The sequence below is a fragment of the Lathamus discolor genome, chromosome 9, assembly GCF_037157495.1.
Source record: "Lathamus discolor isolate bLatDis1 chromosome 9, bLatDis1.hap1, whole genome shotgun sequence".
NCBI classification, from domain to species: domain Eukaryota; kingdom Metazoa; phylum Chordata; class Aves; order Psittaciformes; family Psittacidae; genus Lathamus; species Lathamus discolor.
In genome coordinates this window covers 8,896,928-8,913,256 of record NC_088892.1, presented here as the reverse complement: position 1 = coordinate 8,913,256, position 16,329 = coordinate 8,896,928, and the positions used below count along the sequence as shown (strand labels likewise).

At 40.9% G+C, this 16,329-nt stretch overlaps 1 protein-coding gene across 4 annotated transcripts; it reads right to left on the bottom strand.

Moving 5' to 3' along the window:
• Positions 1-240: 240 nt before the first annotated feature.
• CENPI (centromere protein I) lies at positions 241-16,133 on the bottom strand. 4 transcript variants are annotated; one of them, XM_065689568.1, is made up of 21 exons: positions 15,981-16,133; positions 13,972-14,231; positions 13,512-13,649; positions 12,439-12,557; positions 11,651-11,758; positions 10,510-10,558; positions 10,147-10,193; positions 9,381-9,470; positions 8,539-8,667; positions 8,136-8,297; positions 7,733-7,853; positions 7,429-7,520; positions 6,980-7,097; positions 6,819-6,883; positions 6,228-6,325; positions 5,425-5,560; positions 4,575-4,699; positions 3,457-3,505; positions 3,072-3,305; positions 2,107-2,148; positions 241-1,325 (listed from the first exon to the last, which is right to left on the bottom strand). In XM_065689568.1, the coding sequence occupies exons 2-21, from the start codon at positions 14,171-14,173 to the stop codon at positions 1,194-1,196; spliced, it is 2,256 nt and encodes a 751-aa protein (XP_065545640.1). In that variant the 5' UTR covers positions 14,174-14,231; positions 15,981-16,133; the 3' UTR covers positions 241-1,193. The 4 variants fall into 4 exon arrangements, with proteins under 4 accessions (XP_065545640.1, XP_065545638.1, XP_065545639.1 ...); XM_065689566.1 differs by having other exon boundaries at positions 13,972-14,296; positions 15,981-16,132; XM_065689567.1 differs by lacking the exon at positions 15,981-16,133 and adding an exon at positions 15,485-15,731 and having other exon boundaries at positions 13,972-14,296.
• Between the last annotated feature and the right edge of the window lie 196 nt (positions 16,134-16,329).

Sequence of the window (16,329 nt, the reverse complement as noted above, 5' to 3'; positions counted from 1 at the left end):
CAAACAGCCCCTACACAGGCTGGAGTAACACAGCAGGATGAGAGAGGGCAAGACTTTAGTCTAAGCAGATCTCAAGGTCTTCAATTAAAGATTTTCTTATTCTCTGGAGTGAATATATATATATATATATATATACAGACATATAAATATATATACACCTATGAGAGGATGCAGAGACCAAGCACATCATTACTGGTTCTGGAGTCACTCTCAGGACCGATTACTGGAATAAAGTACAGATTAAAGTGCAAAATTCAGTATACTCTGACCCATCTTTCAAGTTGTTACAATCTTTTACAACAGTGAAATAAAGTTCAGCTTCACCCAGCTTCTACTCAGTGTTACAATGAAGTGACAGGAGAAGATAAGTTTTGTAGCAAAGTTCTTTCACATTAACACACTGGATACATTTTACAGAATATAAATTATATCTATATGTACACAGATAATATACAATACATACAGAGCTAAAACTACATATAGGAAAGCTGTGCTTGCACTTAAAAAATGATGAGCCAGTGGCAACATTTTTGCTGAAGTCATCAATAAATCACCAACTGAGCACCAAATCTTCCAGTTGCATTAGAAGAACTTTATAAGTAGTTTTAGCACAAAGTCTCGTCTGGAAGCTTCATAGTGAAAGTGAACCTCTGGAAGGTCAGTTTGGTCAGCCTGTTTAAAGTCGGTATGTACAAGGTGCAACAGGGAATTGGAAAACTCAGTGTTACAATTCATAACATATACAGGATTCCTGAAAGACTGATTCAATTGTTTCTCATTACCTACTGTTGAGGAAGGCAAAGGTCAGGGATCAGCATTACTTATAAATGAAGCAGCATTGCTCATTGTGACTTTGAGCTGGAAAATGTTTGTTTCTCAATAAAAGCAGATACTCCAGAGAAAAATAAGGATGAAAACTGTGGATGATACGTAACATCTGAGCTCAGCAGTTTCAGACCAGAGAAGTTCAGCAGGGACAAGAGGGGGTTCAGTATTAGTGAGCCAAGGCAGCAGCCACAAGCACTCAGCATTCCTTCTGTGTCTTCACATTCCTAAAATAGATGTCAGTACAAAAATGCAGACAAGGGTAATTGCTCTGTTTCCCTCTTCTGAGGAAGGAGGAATTAGTGACACAGTCCATTATATTCTGCTTTCTTGTTCCAAATGATACAAAGGCTCTGGTGAGTCCCAGGTCACATTTCCATATTCCCTGCTTTATTGTGAGAGGCCTGGGAAACACGACTGATGCTGCTTTCAATAAAGAACTTCAGGCCCTCTAAACCTTTTGCATAGAGGTATTTCAGATACCAATTCCAATTCTTTCCCTATAAAAAGAGAAAGAATAGTCAGATGTGCAGGACACAGCTTTGTCTCTTAGACCATTCTGAAAAGGTCTGCAAATACTACCTTCCATACTTTGACAGTACCCATCCTAGTCTACAAGTATAGAGGGTCACATCCTATTTCCACATACCCAAACTTATCAGTTATTAATTACACATTCTTAGCTTGAACATGACAAACCATGATCATCTTTTTTAATTCTGAAGATGTTTCTAAATCCCAATCCTAAAAAGAGCGAAGTCTTTTGGATCAGCAGTGAAGATGACAGGAACCAAATTAACCTGGATATTAAAGCCTTCCTTTCCATCACTAGTGACAATTCCTCCAGATCAGGTTTGAATTGCACTGTGATACAGGAAATTAGACAAACTGCCACTGTACTCACTCAGCAGAGGATCCCTGTTCAAGCTGTAACAAAGCTACATATCCATGTCAGAAATTTAATATTAAGTTTGTTGATAATAGAATTTCTGCTTCAACTACACCAAAAATAGAACTTGTTCTACAGCGAACGATAAACAGTGTTGTCCTGATACTGCACTGACTTGTGGGGAAGACCACTACCCACAGGTGAGCAGGTACAGAACTTCTCAGATGTTGATGTTTTCCTGTAAGACACTGACCAAAGTCTACAGCTGGAATTTTTCCCTTTCAAAATTTTTACAGAGCATTTGTGGAACTGGTGAATATTCTCACCTCATCCTCTCCTACACAGCCGCTGCAAACTGCCTGTTTTCACTTCATTAGAAAAAGAAATCTTACCTTAATTAAACTGAAGTTGAAGGTAGTATCATCTGGCCAAGCCTTAAGGAGAGGGAATAAAAACAGTATCAAGTCAGATAAAAAGTACATACAGAGTTGCTGGACCTCTGCTTAGTCCCCCCCTCTAAATCAGGGATTGTAGGTGTGCAAATATATTCAGAGATTTTTAAATCATGCTTCAAACTGGGCTTCCGGCACCATACCATGTTCTACAAGTGACCCGGTAATGTGAGACCCTCTTGCCCCATTGCTGCAGCGTTACTGGACAGCATCAGAAAGTATTTATTTAGCTAACTTTAACCATTGTCTCTCTGTAGTGTAAAAGCCACTCCCTCCCCCCGCCAAAGCATTACACATTGATGAGCAAGAGGACAGAATCTACTACATTTAGATTACTGCTTGTGTTCTCCGAGTGTGCTGCCGAGCAGTGCCCTCTGGTGCTCAACATTGACGTGCTTAAGATGGCCCTGCAGCTGAGTATTTCTCCTGGTTTAAGACACACATGTAATGTGCCCAAGCAAAAGCTAGTTTGGTTCTGCAGGAGGAAGAAAGCAAAGATTCTCTCATGTGCACCTCTATACAGTTGAACTAGGTGTTTCTTGAAATTCTGCCGTTCAACTGTTTAGGTCACGCTGCATATTTTGTGGGGCCCAATGCACTATTGGGAAGCTTTTACTGAATTGGTAATTTCTTTCCTTATTTAGCTATTAGTTCTACCTTCAAAATTATAAGCATGAGTTCACATCTAGAACTATCACATTCATGATTTCATACCACACAAAGACTATTCAAGTTGTGCCACTAATCTCACACTCACACACACGCACACAGACACAGAATGCCAGAGCAGCTTTTGAAAGCCTAGTTGACTCGAGTCAAATACTGTGTTGAGCCATGTCTCTAGAGAAACTGTCAAAACAACATCCAGTGCTGCCAAAGGCCCAAACATTGGCCTCCACCATTACCTGCTGCAGGAACTGGACAGCATAGCCTATCATGGCTGGGTGATAGACAATGTTAAAGCTGGTTTTGAATTCCTTCACTCCGGTTTTGTTCAGCAGTTCATCATCCATACGAAGACCTTGAGGATGAGTATCCTTCTGGAATGCATTGGATGTCCACAGACAACCCACCATAGCTGTTATGTACTGGTTGTACTCTTTGTATGTCTCACTGCTGAACCTGAATTGCTGTATTTCCTGAGGGACAAGAATATAAACCAAAAAATAGCATCCTTGAAGCAGTTGTGTGCTCCCTCCAGTCCTTAAAAGAATGTCATCACAACACCTCCCATCCAAACAACCCAGCTCCTTGCTAAGGTCTGTTCCAGCACATGTTTATCCACAATACCTTTTCACTGTGCTCATTTTCTTTCGCAGCCACCAAGTTGGCTCGATACCTGAGAAAAACAAGCAAACAATAAAGCTGGGGGCCTGTAAGTTTTTACTACCTACCAGTGTTGAAAATAAGCTGGAGGAACATATTAAGAAAGCTTATTTCCTATACAAGAGAGATCAAACTTTACTGATAAAAAGGAGAGAGAGAGGAAAAAAAAAAAAAAAGAACTTAACGGGACTTTATCACTTGGTCTTCCCAGGCAGAGCACTGAGACAGTTATTAGTCTCTTAAGTAATTAAGACATGACCAGTGTCCCCGAGACAGTAACCTTATAAAGGCAATACGTAACTATTGACATACAGCCTTAAAAATCAGCAGAGAAATGCAGTGCATTTTTAAGAAAGGAGTCTTTCGCTAAGCAGAGGAACAGAAGCACTGTAAGTAATGCAACATGACAGCTGCTCTCTATAAGCAGCACTGGCTCCTCTTATTTCCCAGAGACCATCCTGTCATGTTAATTACCCTGCAGACTCCTTAGAGAAAGAGGCCACATGGAGAGGCCTGTGCCAGCTGTCAGCAGTTGGCTGCTCTTCTAACATGCAGCCACTGGAACTAACAAGGCCAACAGCAGCAGCCATGCTGAGGGGTCCTGCAGAGCTAAACTGTGCTGTCTTTGCACCTGAAAGCAGCACAAGGCAGTCCCAAAGTCCAAGAGTTTGGAAGCTGCAGAAGTGCTTCCTACTCAGCCCATGTAAACTTTTCCTTATAAATTCTGTAGTCTAGTGGTCAAAGCACAAGAGTGAGAAGTTGTTTACTACTAGTGATTCCAGCTGGCTGATAAGTTCTCTCAAAACAATATAGGAACTCCTTCCTTCACATTTCAAAGATATGGAAATAATACTAGGAAATACATCAAAACCCTGCTATTTTGGATAACAGACTGAAAAAAAAAAAAATGAAGTGGTAACTACAGCTATGGCATCCTGGATCATGAAAGCTCAGCACAGCTGGAACTTCCATCTTTGCCTTGCATGGTAAGAAAAAGAAGATGATGAGATGATGGTAGTTTCATTTCCAAAAGACTCAAAGAGAAAACAAGGAGTCCCTACAGCCCACACCATTTGTAGTACCTGTACATAATGTAGCAGAGCTGATTCAAGTTGACAGGATCCATGCCAAGGAGCACTGGGTAGAAAACTCCAGCAGGAGGCATTATCAACAAAGGCATATTGTACTTCAGATATATGTCACACACCTGTAAGAAGGAAGCAAATTGAGGCAGATTAATACTGCCATTAACAAACCCCAAAGGCTTTAAGCGTGAAAGAGCATATGATGCTGCATTCCAGCCAGCTCCAGTGACTTCACTTAGGAGGGAAAGCCGGGGTGAAGCAATTCCATTTCCTTCTCAATATGAGATATATCATCAGTCCATATCTCAGTCTCTGCTTCAACCTCTTAGGTACACCATATGTTTTGTCATGGTTACTCAGAGTCAAACCTACCCATGGAGGTCACCTGGCAGTAAGAGAGAAGACATGAGGAAACTAGAGAATAGGCTTAAGCCTATTTGATGCTCTTAGTTTGTCTCCAAGACAAACTGGGGAAAGCTTCATTTTTTAAGGAGGAAAAAAAAATAATTAAGGATATGTTGTTTGAAATTGAAGTGAACATTGTTCTTTTCTATAAATCAGCACTAAAAGAGCATGTTATGCCATATTGTTTCTTCCCCTTCCCTTAAGTCACAGTTCATCTCTGATTTAAGAGCAACCGCTTTCTAGCAGCATATTTAGTTTTGCCTAAGGATGCAAGAGCAACAGTCATCACCTGTAGACCAATCAAGTCTTTGGAATATCCTTGCATTTAATCACAAAGTTCTGTAAACCATGAGGAAGATGTTCTCATGGTCTAGCTTAAAAAATGCAAACATCCTTTGCATGTATTGGGATTCTGAAAGCCAGAAATGAACAGGACACGTACAGTCTCATAGAAGTCAAGGATGAAGTACAGCAAGAATGTATGATTGCTTTCCAAATGCAAGGCAACCGTAGAGATCATTCCAACAAAGTGGATCAGTTCAGCCACCATGTTCACTAGTCCAGAAAAAGTTGTATTCCTGCAGCAACGACATGATGCAATGTGAGTATATACACCTCTCTGCAGGCAGTAAAACCAAAAAGCAGTAAAAAAGGAACTGAAGTTATCCTTCTGTACCACAAGCATTCAGCAACATGAATTTGCTCTTCAATATATCCAGTAACATATTGTTACTAATGTTACTACAAACATGACCCAGCTGTCAGTGCTACAAGGATTTGACTTCTGGAAATTTCTATCTTCAGTGTCAATAGAAATCTTTTTAGAGAAAAAGAAGAGCATTGACAATGGCTAATGGATTCAAACTGAAACATGGAAGTTCAGGTTAGACATGAGGAAGACATTCTTTACTGTGAGGGTGGTGAGGCACTGGCACAGGTTGCCCAGAGAATAGTGAATGTTCCATCCCTGGCAGTGTTCAAGGCCAGGTTGGACAGAGCCTTGGGTGACATGGTTTAGTGTGAGGTGTCCCTGCTCATGGCAGAGGGCTTGGAACTAAATGATCTTAAGGTCCTTTCCAGCCCAAACTATTCTACGATTCTTTGACAAGGTAGCTTACAATAAAGCAGAAACATTACAACATTATAAGCCTTCTAGTTTTTCTTTATGCTGGTAACAGGGTTAGAATATATCACTAAGTACACTAGTGAACAATGCACAGAACACTGCACTTATTTCAAACTTACAAAGAATGGGGTTGGGAGTCAGCTGCTGAATCTAGATGAACCATCTGCCAATTTAACCAGTTCTGCAACAGCCTTTTCAGGCTTTCAAGAACACTGCACTGCAAGAGGCAAAACCGAGAACAGGTTGATAACAATTTATGAAAGTGACTAATACTAAACAAGAAATGCCGTAAGAGCTAATATATGCAAAGAAAGATATCAAGAGTTTCTCAAGACCACAAAGAGCAGTGAGGTAACTGCATATCCCCTTGAACTGAATGGATGCATTACACAGCTTTTCCTGGAGGATGTACACTTCAAATACTGAGTTAAAATTGCAATAAATAATTACAAACCAACTATTGTCTTGTGTACCCTCATTTCTTTTTATTTCCAGTGCCTTAGCTTAATTCCAGTCAAAAAAAAAAAAAAAAAAATCTTAAAGGCACTCAAATTTCCCCAAAAGTTACATTGTAAGTACACACTTTACCTTCCTCAGGGCACAGACCTCCCCGAAAGTCCCCTATACAATCCCTCAGACTGCTACACCTGGTACAAGTGCAGATACAGTAACAATCAAAACTAAACAGCCACTGTATTCACTTAACTTACCTTAAAGTAAATGGATGATGTAAAGAAGAGCTGTGCCAGGGGATCATAGAGATATGATTTGATTTCTGAAAATGAAATGAGAAGACAGTATATCATCTGTGGACAAATTCTGTCCTTCAAGATCAGACACTATCCAGCCTCACTCAGAGAATCACACATACCATACATGCTGTTGAGTGGGATCCAACTCACAAGCCTGAGGATTTGTGATCGGCAGCATAAGCCATCCCAGAGAGGAAGGCTCCGATACAGGAACTCTTCACAGGGAGCAAGTCCCTCCTACAAAGCAGAAGATGAACATCCAAAAACTAATCTCATATGCCTGCACTTTGCCATGCTCACTTCACCCTGGAGAAAGAAAGAGGCTTACACCTCCTTCCTGACATACAATTCACCAGTACATTCAAATTATAACTCTTAATAGCATTCTTAAACTACCTTTCCTGTAGAAAACAAGGTCATCTTCAGAATATTAACTTGCCTTAGGAATATGTTTTATTACTTGAGACGCTGTCACTTCTTAGAGATACTGCTTGAAATAGGTAAGTCCCAAAAGTAGCTTAAGGGAAGACATCATGAAACCCTTTGCTTCCCCAAAGCAGGCACTTACATGCAAGAAACACTGTGTCCTGCAGAGAATTTCCAGGAAGTCCCTGAACTCTTCTTCATTTTGGCTATTCTCAACCACACACCAAGTACACTCTAAATAGAAGAGAATATTGTATTCAAATACGAGCACAGAGAGAATTTGCACAATTAGAAATTAAATTCAGTTCTCATCCAATAGGTGTTTTAACATTATGTGACTATCAGATTATCACTATAAATCCAAATGTGAAGTACCATTAGCAAAAGGTGAAAAGCCTCAGACATCTTTCACCTCCCTACCATAGAAGGTAGTATTAAGTTCCTACCTTCCTGGAGGGTCTGGCCCAACCAATAGTAGAGCCTCAGGTAAACAGATTCATCTTTGGTGCAATTCATGTAGTGAAGCAATAAAGGGTTTGTTAACACTGAACCCATCCGGGAAGGAAACTGCAAGAGAAATGAAGGAAAAAAAAAACAACCAAAAGAAAAAAAGTTATTCAGTATTTGTATCAGCAAATTGCCAAAGAAACTCATTCTACCAAAACTGTCCAATCCTTTCACCAGTAACAAGAACATCTCCAGGACTCGTTTGTCAAGCCCAGGTAGGACTAGATGCTCTGTTAGAACTAGGTAGCCCACACACTGTTCACATACAAACTGGGGTTAGAGGTATAACCTTTGATCTCTCAAAACATTCAGTGACCTCACCAAGACCTTCCAGAAACTCACCTCTAGATGGTGGATATTCTGTAGGAGCTGAGGAAAGGTCTGCAGCAGCTCCACTGGAAAATACTCATCTGTACTGTACAAATCAGTGTTCTTTTCTCTGACCTCTTCTAAGTGACTTCTGTTACTACTGCTTGCAGGAATCATCAACTGGGCATTCCATTTCTTTAGAAAAGAAACACAAAAGAATAGCAATGGCTGTTTCCAATGCAATCAAGTGCAGTGTTTCCATAAAGACCCTGTTTTTCAAGAAAGGCTTTCATTATAATGGGAATGGCAGATTGCTATATAGCTCCTCCACCCTTCCCAGTGCTGAAATAAAGCCTGACTTCTGTTATTTGCCAATATTCATAGAGAAAACAGCTCCTTGGCATCTTCTAAGGTGTACCTTAGGTCCTCAACCTACCCTTTTCTGTGACCGAGGTCGAGCTGTGCCTAAAAACAGTGGCTGGGGCACTGGAGAGTTTTCCAGCCTTCTTTGCTTTATTGTTTTAATTGCTGCTTTCCATGGACCCTCTGCATTCTTGAAGTAAATCTGAAAAGATGAAGCAGATATCTATGCAAAAAGCCAAACTAAGACAAAGTGACAGAAAGATCAGTTTCTGTTCTGACAAACGTCACCACAGGGTTTATACACTCAACACTGCTTGACAGACCAAGCACCAGTGGTCCTCAGTTTCATTACCTTCTGCCTGTAGTTCAATAGTTATGCTTCTGAAATGATGTCCCCCTTTTCAGAAGGGATCTCCTAACACTTCAGATTTATAATCCTTATTCAGATAAATCAGTAACTCATACAGTAAATCTCAAGTATACATTAAAATAAAAATTACCAAGGTATGCTTATACCAAGTTACTGGGAAGGCTTCCCAAATTCAGCATCAGTGATATCCACCAAACAGAAGGATGCAGTGAGTAACTAAATTCTCAAATTAATCTAGATACTATAGAAAGTAAAAATTGGAAAAATGAACCCAACAACTTTTCTGCATAAAACTTACTTTCTGTCACTTCAGTTGCAATCAGTTTGTAAATTCTGAGTGCTAAAGCATCACACAAGTATTCATACTGGTTTCAGCCAGGTAATCAAGGATTTAATCACAAAAAATAATATAGTGTGGCCATAAAAAACAGTTGAAGAGGGTTTTGGGTTTAACCTTCACCACTAAATCATGCTATAGCTTAAATGGAAAGCTCAGTACAGTGTTGTAAGTATTGCTTCCAAGTAGACTAAATCTAACTCCTTACCTTTGTTTTTGCAGGAAGCGTTATGCTCACCAGCTCAGGACAAAAGAGCTTGTAAAGTGATAGCAGAGCCTGCAAATGAGACCTCATTCCCTGCCAAATGCAGAAGAACAGGAAAAACATGGGGGGTATGTTTTTAATGTAGAAAACCACATACTGTATTCTAGAAGTAAAACCCCACCACTGATTAATAAAAGCTTTCTAAAGCTACGTGTCAGTAAGTGACCATAGATGAAGAACTGAAAATTAAAGGAAGAGCAGAAACTGTCAATGAATTACCATAGGAAGAGGATTGAAGGAGGAATTTTCTGTAATCATAACTAATAAGAAGGAATTTAACAATCAAAACTATGACAAAATCTTCTGCCATCTAACTGCTCGAAAATACATTTTTTTCTAACAAAGATCACAGATCCTCCACAATCTTCTAATCGAGTCATTTTTGATACCACTTGAAAAAGATTATTAGAAAATTGAAGTTGTTAACAGATAAATGAAGCCATCTCTTGCTTCAAGGATTTTACTACACATTGGCATAAAACGTACAGCTGTGTGCATGTCATTGCATGTGCTCACAAACACAAATGAAAACTAGGCAGACACATGCAAGACAGACAAGCCCTGATGCTACAAAGACTACAATGTACAGTTCCAGTCTAACCCTGTCCTCAGACACTAAGCCCCTCTGCTCCACCCTGTAAGGGCATCAGTCTTACAAGCCACATTATTAACCACAGGTCAAAATCTACAAGATTTGAAATAAACTCACCATTTTTGCTTGGAGGTCAAGCAGTCTCCTAACCCGAAAAGGTTTGACTGGAGATACAATTAAGAACATAATGGATTTAAAAAACACTGTATCAGACATTTACGCAAAAACTAAATACCCTGGTTATTATAGAAAGCCATTGCAAAAGAAGCAGAACCAGTCTTATTCCTAGGCTAATAGACAGTTTTCAGTTCAGAAATGCTGCACATATTGGACTGAACTACCACTACCACTCATACTTCCTGCCTAAAAAGCAATATATTGTCTGGTCACTGCATTAGCTCCATCGGAACGAATGTTGATGCCAGCAAAGACAGTAGGAAACAAAATGGTATTCCACCTCATACAACTGGATTGACTCACCATTTTCCTTCCTGGTGAGCAAGTAGAGCACATGGCAGATGTAGGGGCACTGCAAGGAAAAGGCAGCAATGAACTATCCTGCTGGTGCTGCTGACCACAACTAAAGCAACATAAAGGATTCACAAGCTAATGCTGGTTTATTCAGTTGACTGCCTCAAGTCATCCCTGTGACCCCATGGGGCAGAGCACACTCTACTGCCCTTGGGAAACAGCATGGTTTTTAAGTGTCACACATGTCAATTTTATTTAGAAAAATTATCTGCACTATGAGCAGTCCCTATAGCAATCAAGCTGTTCAGTGAGCTTGAATCTTGTTATGGGAAACATGGTCTGGATATTTTAGGAGTCAGCAGTGGAAGTACAATCACACTTTCAGTAAGAAAGGCACTTTAAGAATCAAAATAATTCTTTAGAGCTTCTATAATTGAGGCTGTTAGGGGCTTAAACCACTTTCACACCAACTTTGGTGCACTTCCCAATTGGCCCATTGTGCCTGAAAACACTGTTTTAAACAGCAAGAACTTAGATCCAGTTTTATGAAAAGAATATAACTAATGTTCACCTAAAACCATTAAAAACTTCGCAAGAAATATAACAATATAACTTCAGAACTTTTTGACCACAAAATATCCTAAACTGAAAGAACAGCTGTTTAACATGACCACCCAGATCATCTTAATGTGAACTGAATCCAAACATTTCAATATTCCAAGACCTGGGTTTTACAGTTGTCATATAAGAGAAATTTTTTGCCAGAGGTATGCAAGTCAGTTTCACCCCAGAAGCAGGAGACTTCACCTACTGATGTGTGACACCAAAGGCATTCCCAGAGATGCAGCAGTACAGTTACTCTTGGGAGCTTAGACCAAGTATACTGTCACTCTGATGCAAAACAGCAATTCTATAAACAACCAAACCACCGCGTTGAAACTGAAATAATCCTCCAGTACCTCCCTGGTTCTGAAGCTGTATCACCTGGCAAGCTTCAAATGCAAAATGAAAAACCACAAAATAAATTCTGGGCATCAGAAAATGGCTTCTAACCAACAGCTACTCCAGACTAATTCTAAACATTAACATGAATACTACTAATGAACATTTAGGTTTTTGTCAATTCCATATATTCTTCAGCTCTCCTTACCAACTTCTCCTCTTGCAAGAAGAAGAAGAAGAAACCATAGAGTGCACGAAGGTCTTCCTTGTGATCAATGAAGTCAAAAACTGTGATCAGCCATCTTAAAAAAAGCACCTGCATAGAGGAAAAAAAACCATATTATATTAAGTGATGAGCAAACGCCAGCCAGACCAGTCACTAGCCAGTTTAAGAGACAAAATCATTAAGGATACATGCTACTGTCAAGGACAACATAGGTACAGATGAGCAGAACTGGGCTAGTTCACATGTGTAAGAATGTATGCCAAGAACATCAACTGCCAAATCAGAATTGAAAAAGCAGCTCAGTTCTGAATATGTGATGACCCTCAGATGTGAAGTGAGGGCCCCTAACTACAAGAAAGACGTTGCCCTTCTTTGGACATGCTCCAGCACCTCAACAAAGCTGGTGAAGGGTCTACAGCACAAGTGTGCTGAGGAGCAGCTGAAGGAACTGGAGTTGTTTAGTCTGGAGAAAAGAAAGCTCAGGGGAGACCTTATCACTCTGTACAACTATCTGAAAGGAGATTGTAGCAAGGTGGGGGTCAGTATCTTCACACAGGAACTGTGCAAATTTTCACTCATACTTAAATAGTGTTCTCTGTTCCCACTGCTGTTTCAGCAATAGGAGTCTGCTAATCTTCCTAAAGGACAGGATCTTTATATAAGACCTTCTACATTAAAACCTCATGATTTTTGCTTCCTGAAAATAATAAAATCTGTCCTCATCGTTCCTGTGCAGAAGCAATAACTACAGTAAACATTTACTGAGTTACCTGGACGTTGCTTGAGCATTTGCTAACACAGAGCCATGATACAGCTGAAACCACAGAAGTTTCTGGTACTACTGACTCCGGAATCAGGCTCTTCAGTAAACGAGTATTCACTGTATCAGCTGGAAAACAAGCAATTTAAAATAAGAGGGTGCTTATGAATAGCATTCTTCAATATGGTTCTGCAGCTTGGCTCAAAATTCCCACTGGACAAGACTATTCAGCACTTCACTGCTTAAAGTAAGAGGGTACGTGAATCTAGTAGGGACTTACCTACACCTCAAAATGATGAGAAATATTTCTTTCCAGCTTAAAGAAAATGGAATATTGAGTATTTTAATACTGAAACAGCTTTCAGACTCTTGGCAAGACAACCAAAAGTAACACAAGCTTCTGGTAATACAACTAATTTCTCAGCAAGAGTATATGACTATAAGCCAAACATCAGCAGATCAGTGTTCTAGAGAGAATTCAGTAATTTAAATCAAGAAAACAACACTACCTGCATAATGGAGAAAGAATGCTGTATGCTCCTCTTGGGTTGAAAGGGAAAGTTCAGTTGTTTGTTTTTTTTTCATTGAGCATTTCATTATTTAGAAGAATAAATGCTGTCTGCCATGCCTAAGAAAGCAGCATGAGATCTGCCCTCACAATGCTGAATTGATTGTTAGGACAGCATTTTAATTTGGGCAGTTTTCACTAAAGCAACAAATCAGTTTTTTCAATTGTTTTGATCTTGGGTAAAAGAAAGCTACATAAACAGTTACAACAAAGAACAGACACAAAGTCACACTTTCAGCCTTTCAGACTCCTGCAACTCTGGAATAAGGAAACCAGCTTTTAAATAAGTATTTGTAACAAGTAAAACTATTTTGGGATACCACCCCCCTGGAACAAGAACTGAGGTTATTTTTCGTGTGAACTCAGGAACTGTATTGATGCATCTCAAAAATTAATTGCATACTGAAATAGCTAACAGTACCGTCCCCATAAACACATCAACTCTAGCAGATTTGACTTGGGGGGGAAATAAAAGACATACACAGAAGACACATTAACAGTATAAAAACATTTACCAAGTTTGCCACTGAGTGCTGTGCTTAGCAACACGTTAAATGCCTCAGGGGGTAACCCTCTTTGCAGGGCAATGCTTTCCACAGTAGCCAAGTGTCTCTGCAGAGCACTGCTCCTTTTCAATGAGACATGGTCTTGAACTGGGGGAAAACAAAAACAAAAACAAAAAACAAAAAAAACCAACAAAACATGACAAACAAGGATGAAAATTTCTGAATCAAAAATGAACCATTTAAAACTTCTCTGAACTGCCCCTACAGCTATTGGTTTTTGTTGGGTATATTACGTATTAACCCAAAGGGAAAATCCTTTTAAGATGTTAAGGAAATGTTACAAAGTTTAGGCATTATAGAGGGAAAACAGCAGATAAAATTAGATATTTTAAAAATTATTATTATTGCTGTTAAGAATTTAGTTGTTATCTTTTCAGCCTTAGGCAGCTAGCCTGAAAGCTGCTCTTACCTTTTGCAAAGTAGCTCAAAGCTGGCTCAAGGGAGTCTTCTAGCTTGCTGTCATTTCCCTGGTCATGTAGAGATTGATGATCCTGGACACTCTTTTCAGGGTCAAGTCTCCCCACTTTTAACCATGCAGAGAGATTAGACTGGCTTTTCTGGTGCTGTTGCAGAGGCTCCTTTGGGGTCTTACAACTCTTACTTTGCAGCATCTTTTCAGACTCCCAACTGAGACTGAAGAATTTTACTCATGTCACACAGGTTCCAATCCTTCGTTACAAAAAAGCAAGAAAATAGGTAAACCTCCAACAGCTGAACATCAGCAAGCCAATTCCCTGCAAGAAAAGAACAGCTTTTAGAGGGATCCTACATAATGTAACAGCATAACTTCAGAGGAAGTCATTTAGAGCCACCTGACCCCCAAAAGTCATACAACATTCTCAGAAGATGCACAGACAACAGCGTATCAAAATTCCATTCTTTCTTTGACTCAAAAAGGGAAGAGAGCAAATCACAGGTAAAAGTTAACACAAGCTCCTTTCAATTGTAAATGCTATGATAACGTTTTGTATAGGGTTTTGACCCAAAACCTAACATAATCAGATACTTCGCAAAACAATGCACAATTTTCTCCCAAGTTTCATTACACATATTACGTATGTCAATATAAACAGCCAACATGTCATGCTTTCCTGCAAGCAATGTACAGATTTTAGATGATCATAACAACACTTATCTCCCTATTTTACAAAATTTAGATTCTTCTGCAACCTTTTTACGTAACAGCCAGGACTGAAAACCATGTATTTTTGGCAAACCTCCCAGTGAAGCAGAAGAGCTACCAACACTGCAGAACTGCCTAACCCTGGGTGAAATGCAACCGTGAAAAGGAGCATTTTTCCCCTCAGGACACTGGAGAGATCAACCTTTTACCCACAAAACACAAAATTTTGCTACAGCTTCCTAGATTTGTTAGAATGATGCATGTCCCTGGGTTGCTGGAGCCCATCTTTTTCTTCCAAGCTTTCCTGACACAATAAACCAGAATGATTTTCAACTCATACTCCCTCTTCAGCTCTCACTTTCCTAGGGCATTAGTATCATCCCTACTTTCCTACAGGTTTGTCACTAACTTCTCCATGCAGCAGACCAAGAACAAGCCTCTGGCTAGGAACACCAAGACCTCCTCTGAAGCATACATGATGTACACACACAGGGTATTCACAGTTACAAATGACAGCTACTGACTTCAGGTGAAATGTACCCCTACAGTTTTAAAGGACAATACCGAGCACATCACACCTCCCACAAAGATGCTTTACATGATGGTGACCAAGAATAACTGAGATGCTTCAGAACACTGAAAACTCCCGATAGCAACTATCCCGTTCTCGGATTGACATGATACAAGAGTTACAGAAGACCCCAAACACTGGAATCTTGCTTGGTGCATCTTGAACCACCTGAGCATGCTCTAAGTGGTTCAGGAAGCAGAGCAAGCCAACAGCCCTCATTTGTCACACCTGCAGTACAGCAACAGCTTTCTCACAGACTTCTTGACATCTCCTCCACCTGGCTGTATGGGTTTATTTTGTTTTCTTTCGTTTTGCAGGATTTCTACCGCAAAGTTTTGGTGGGTTGGAGCAAGTCACCCGACTTTAAAGCAGAACTACCAGACAGGCTGTAACACCAGTTCGCATTAACGGCGAGCCCACCAACGCACAGCCTTTTAGTACCAGACTCTTCCACACGGATACTGGGCACGAATATCCCCTTCCCTCCCCGCAGCCGACACCCTTCTCCCTCCGGCTCCCCACAGCGGCTGCCCCCGGCCGCCCCAGCAGAGCCGACGCGGCCCTGAGAGAATGGAAGGCGACAAGGCCCTCCCGGCCCGGCCCAGCCCCACCGCCGTGCTCGGGCACGCCGGCTCCGTAGCCCCAAAAGCGGCGGCCGCTGCCGAGGTAAGAAACCGCTCCGGAGCTATCCCTGCTGCCGGGCCCAGAGCCCCGCCACACTCACCTCCCTTAGCGCCAGCACCAACCGCCCTTCAGTTCAAACCTCCGCGCATGCGCGCATCGGCCGCGAAAGGCGGACCCGCCCCACGGGCGCCCCTCCTCTTCCTCCTCTTCATCCTCCTCCTCTTGCTCCTCCTCTTCTTCTTCTTCCTTCTGTTCCTTTCCTTCTTTCTGTTCCTTTTCTTCTTTCTCTTCCTCCTTTTCTTTTCCTCCTCCTCTGGGCGTGAACGGCGGCGTCACCGCCGTGCCCATGGTGGCTCTGAGTATGCGCAGTGGCGAGAGGCGGATGGCGGGGGGTATTGAAGCGCAAAGGGTTGGAGCTCTGATGGGGCTGATGAGATGTGATGGTTCTT

Bases quoted from the DNA above. Each gene is read 5' to 3' on its own strand.
- CENPI (XM_065689568.1), bottom strand. From the start codon at position 14,173: ATGCTGCAAAGTAAGAGTTGTAAGACCCCAAAGGAGCCTCTGCAACAG. The intron at 7,098-7,428 runs GTAAGTGCCTGC...TCTGCTTTGTAG, and splicing joins GGACACAGTGTTTCTTGCAT to GAGGGACTTGCTCCCTGTGA. The intron at 6,884-6,979 runs GTATGTGTGATT...TTTCATTTTCAG, and splicing joins CCCACTCAACAGCATGTATG to AAATCAAATCATATCTCTAT.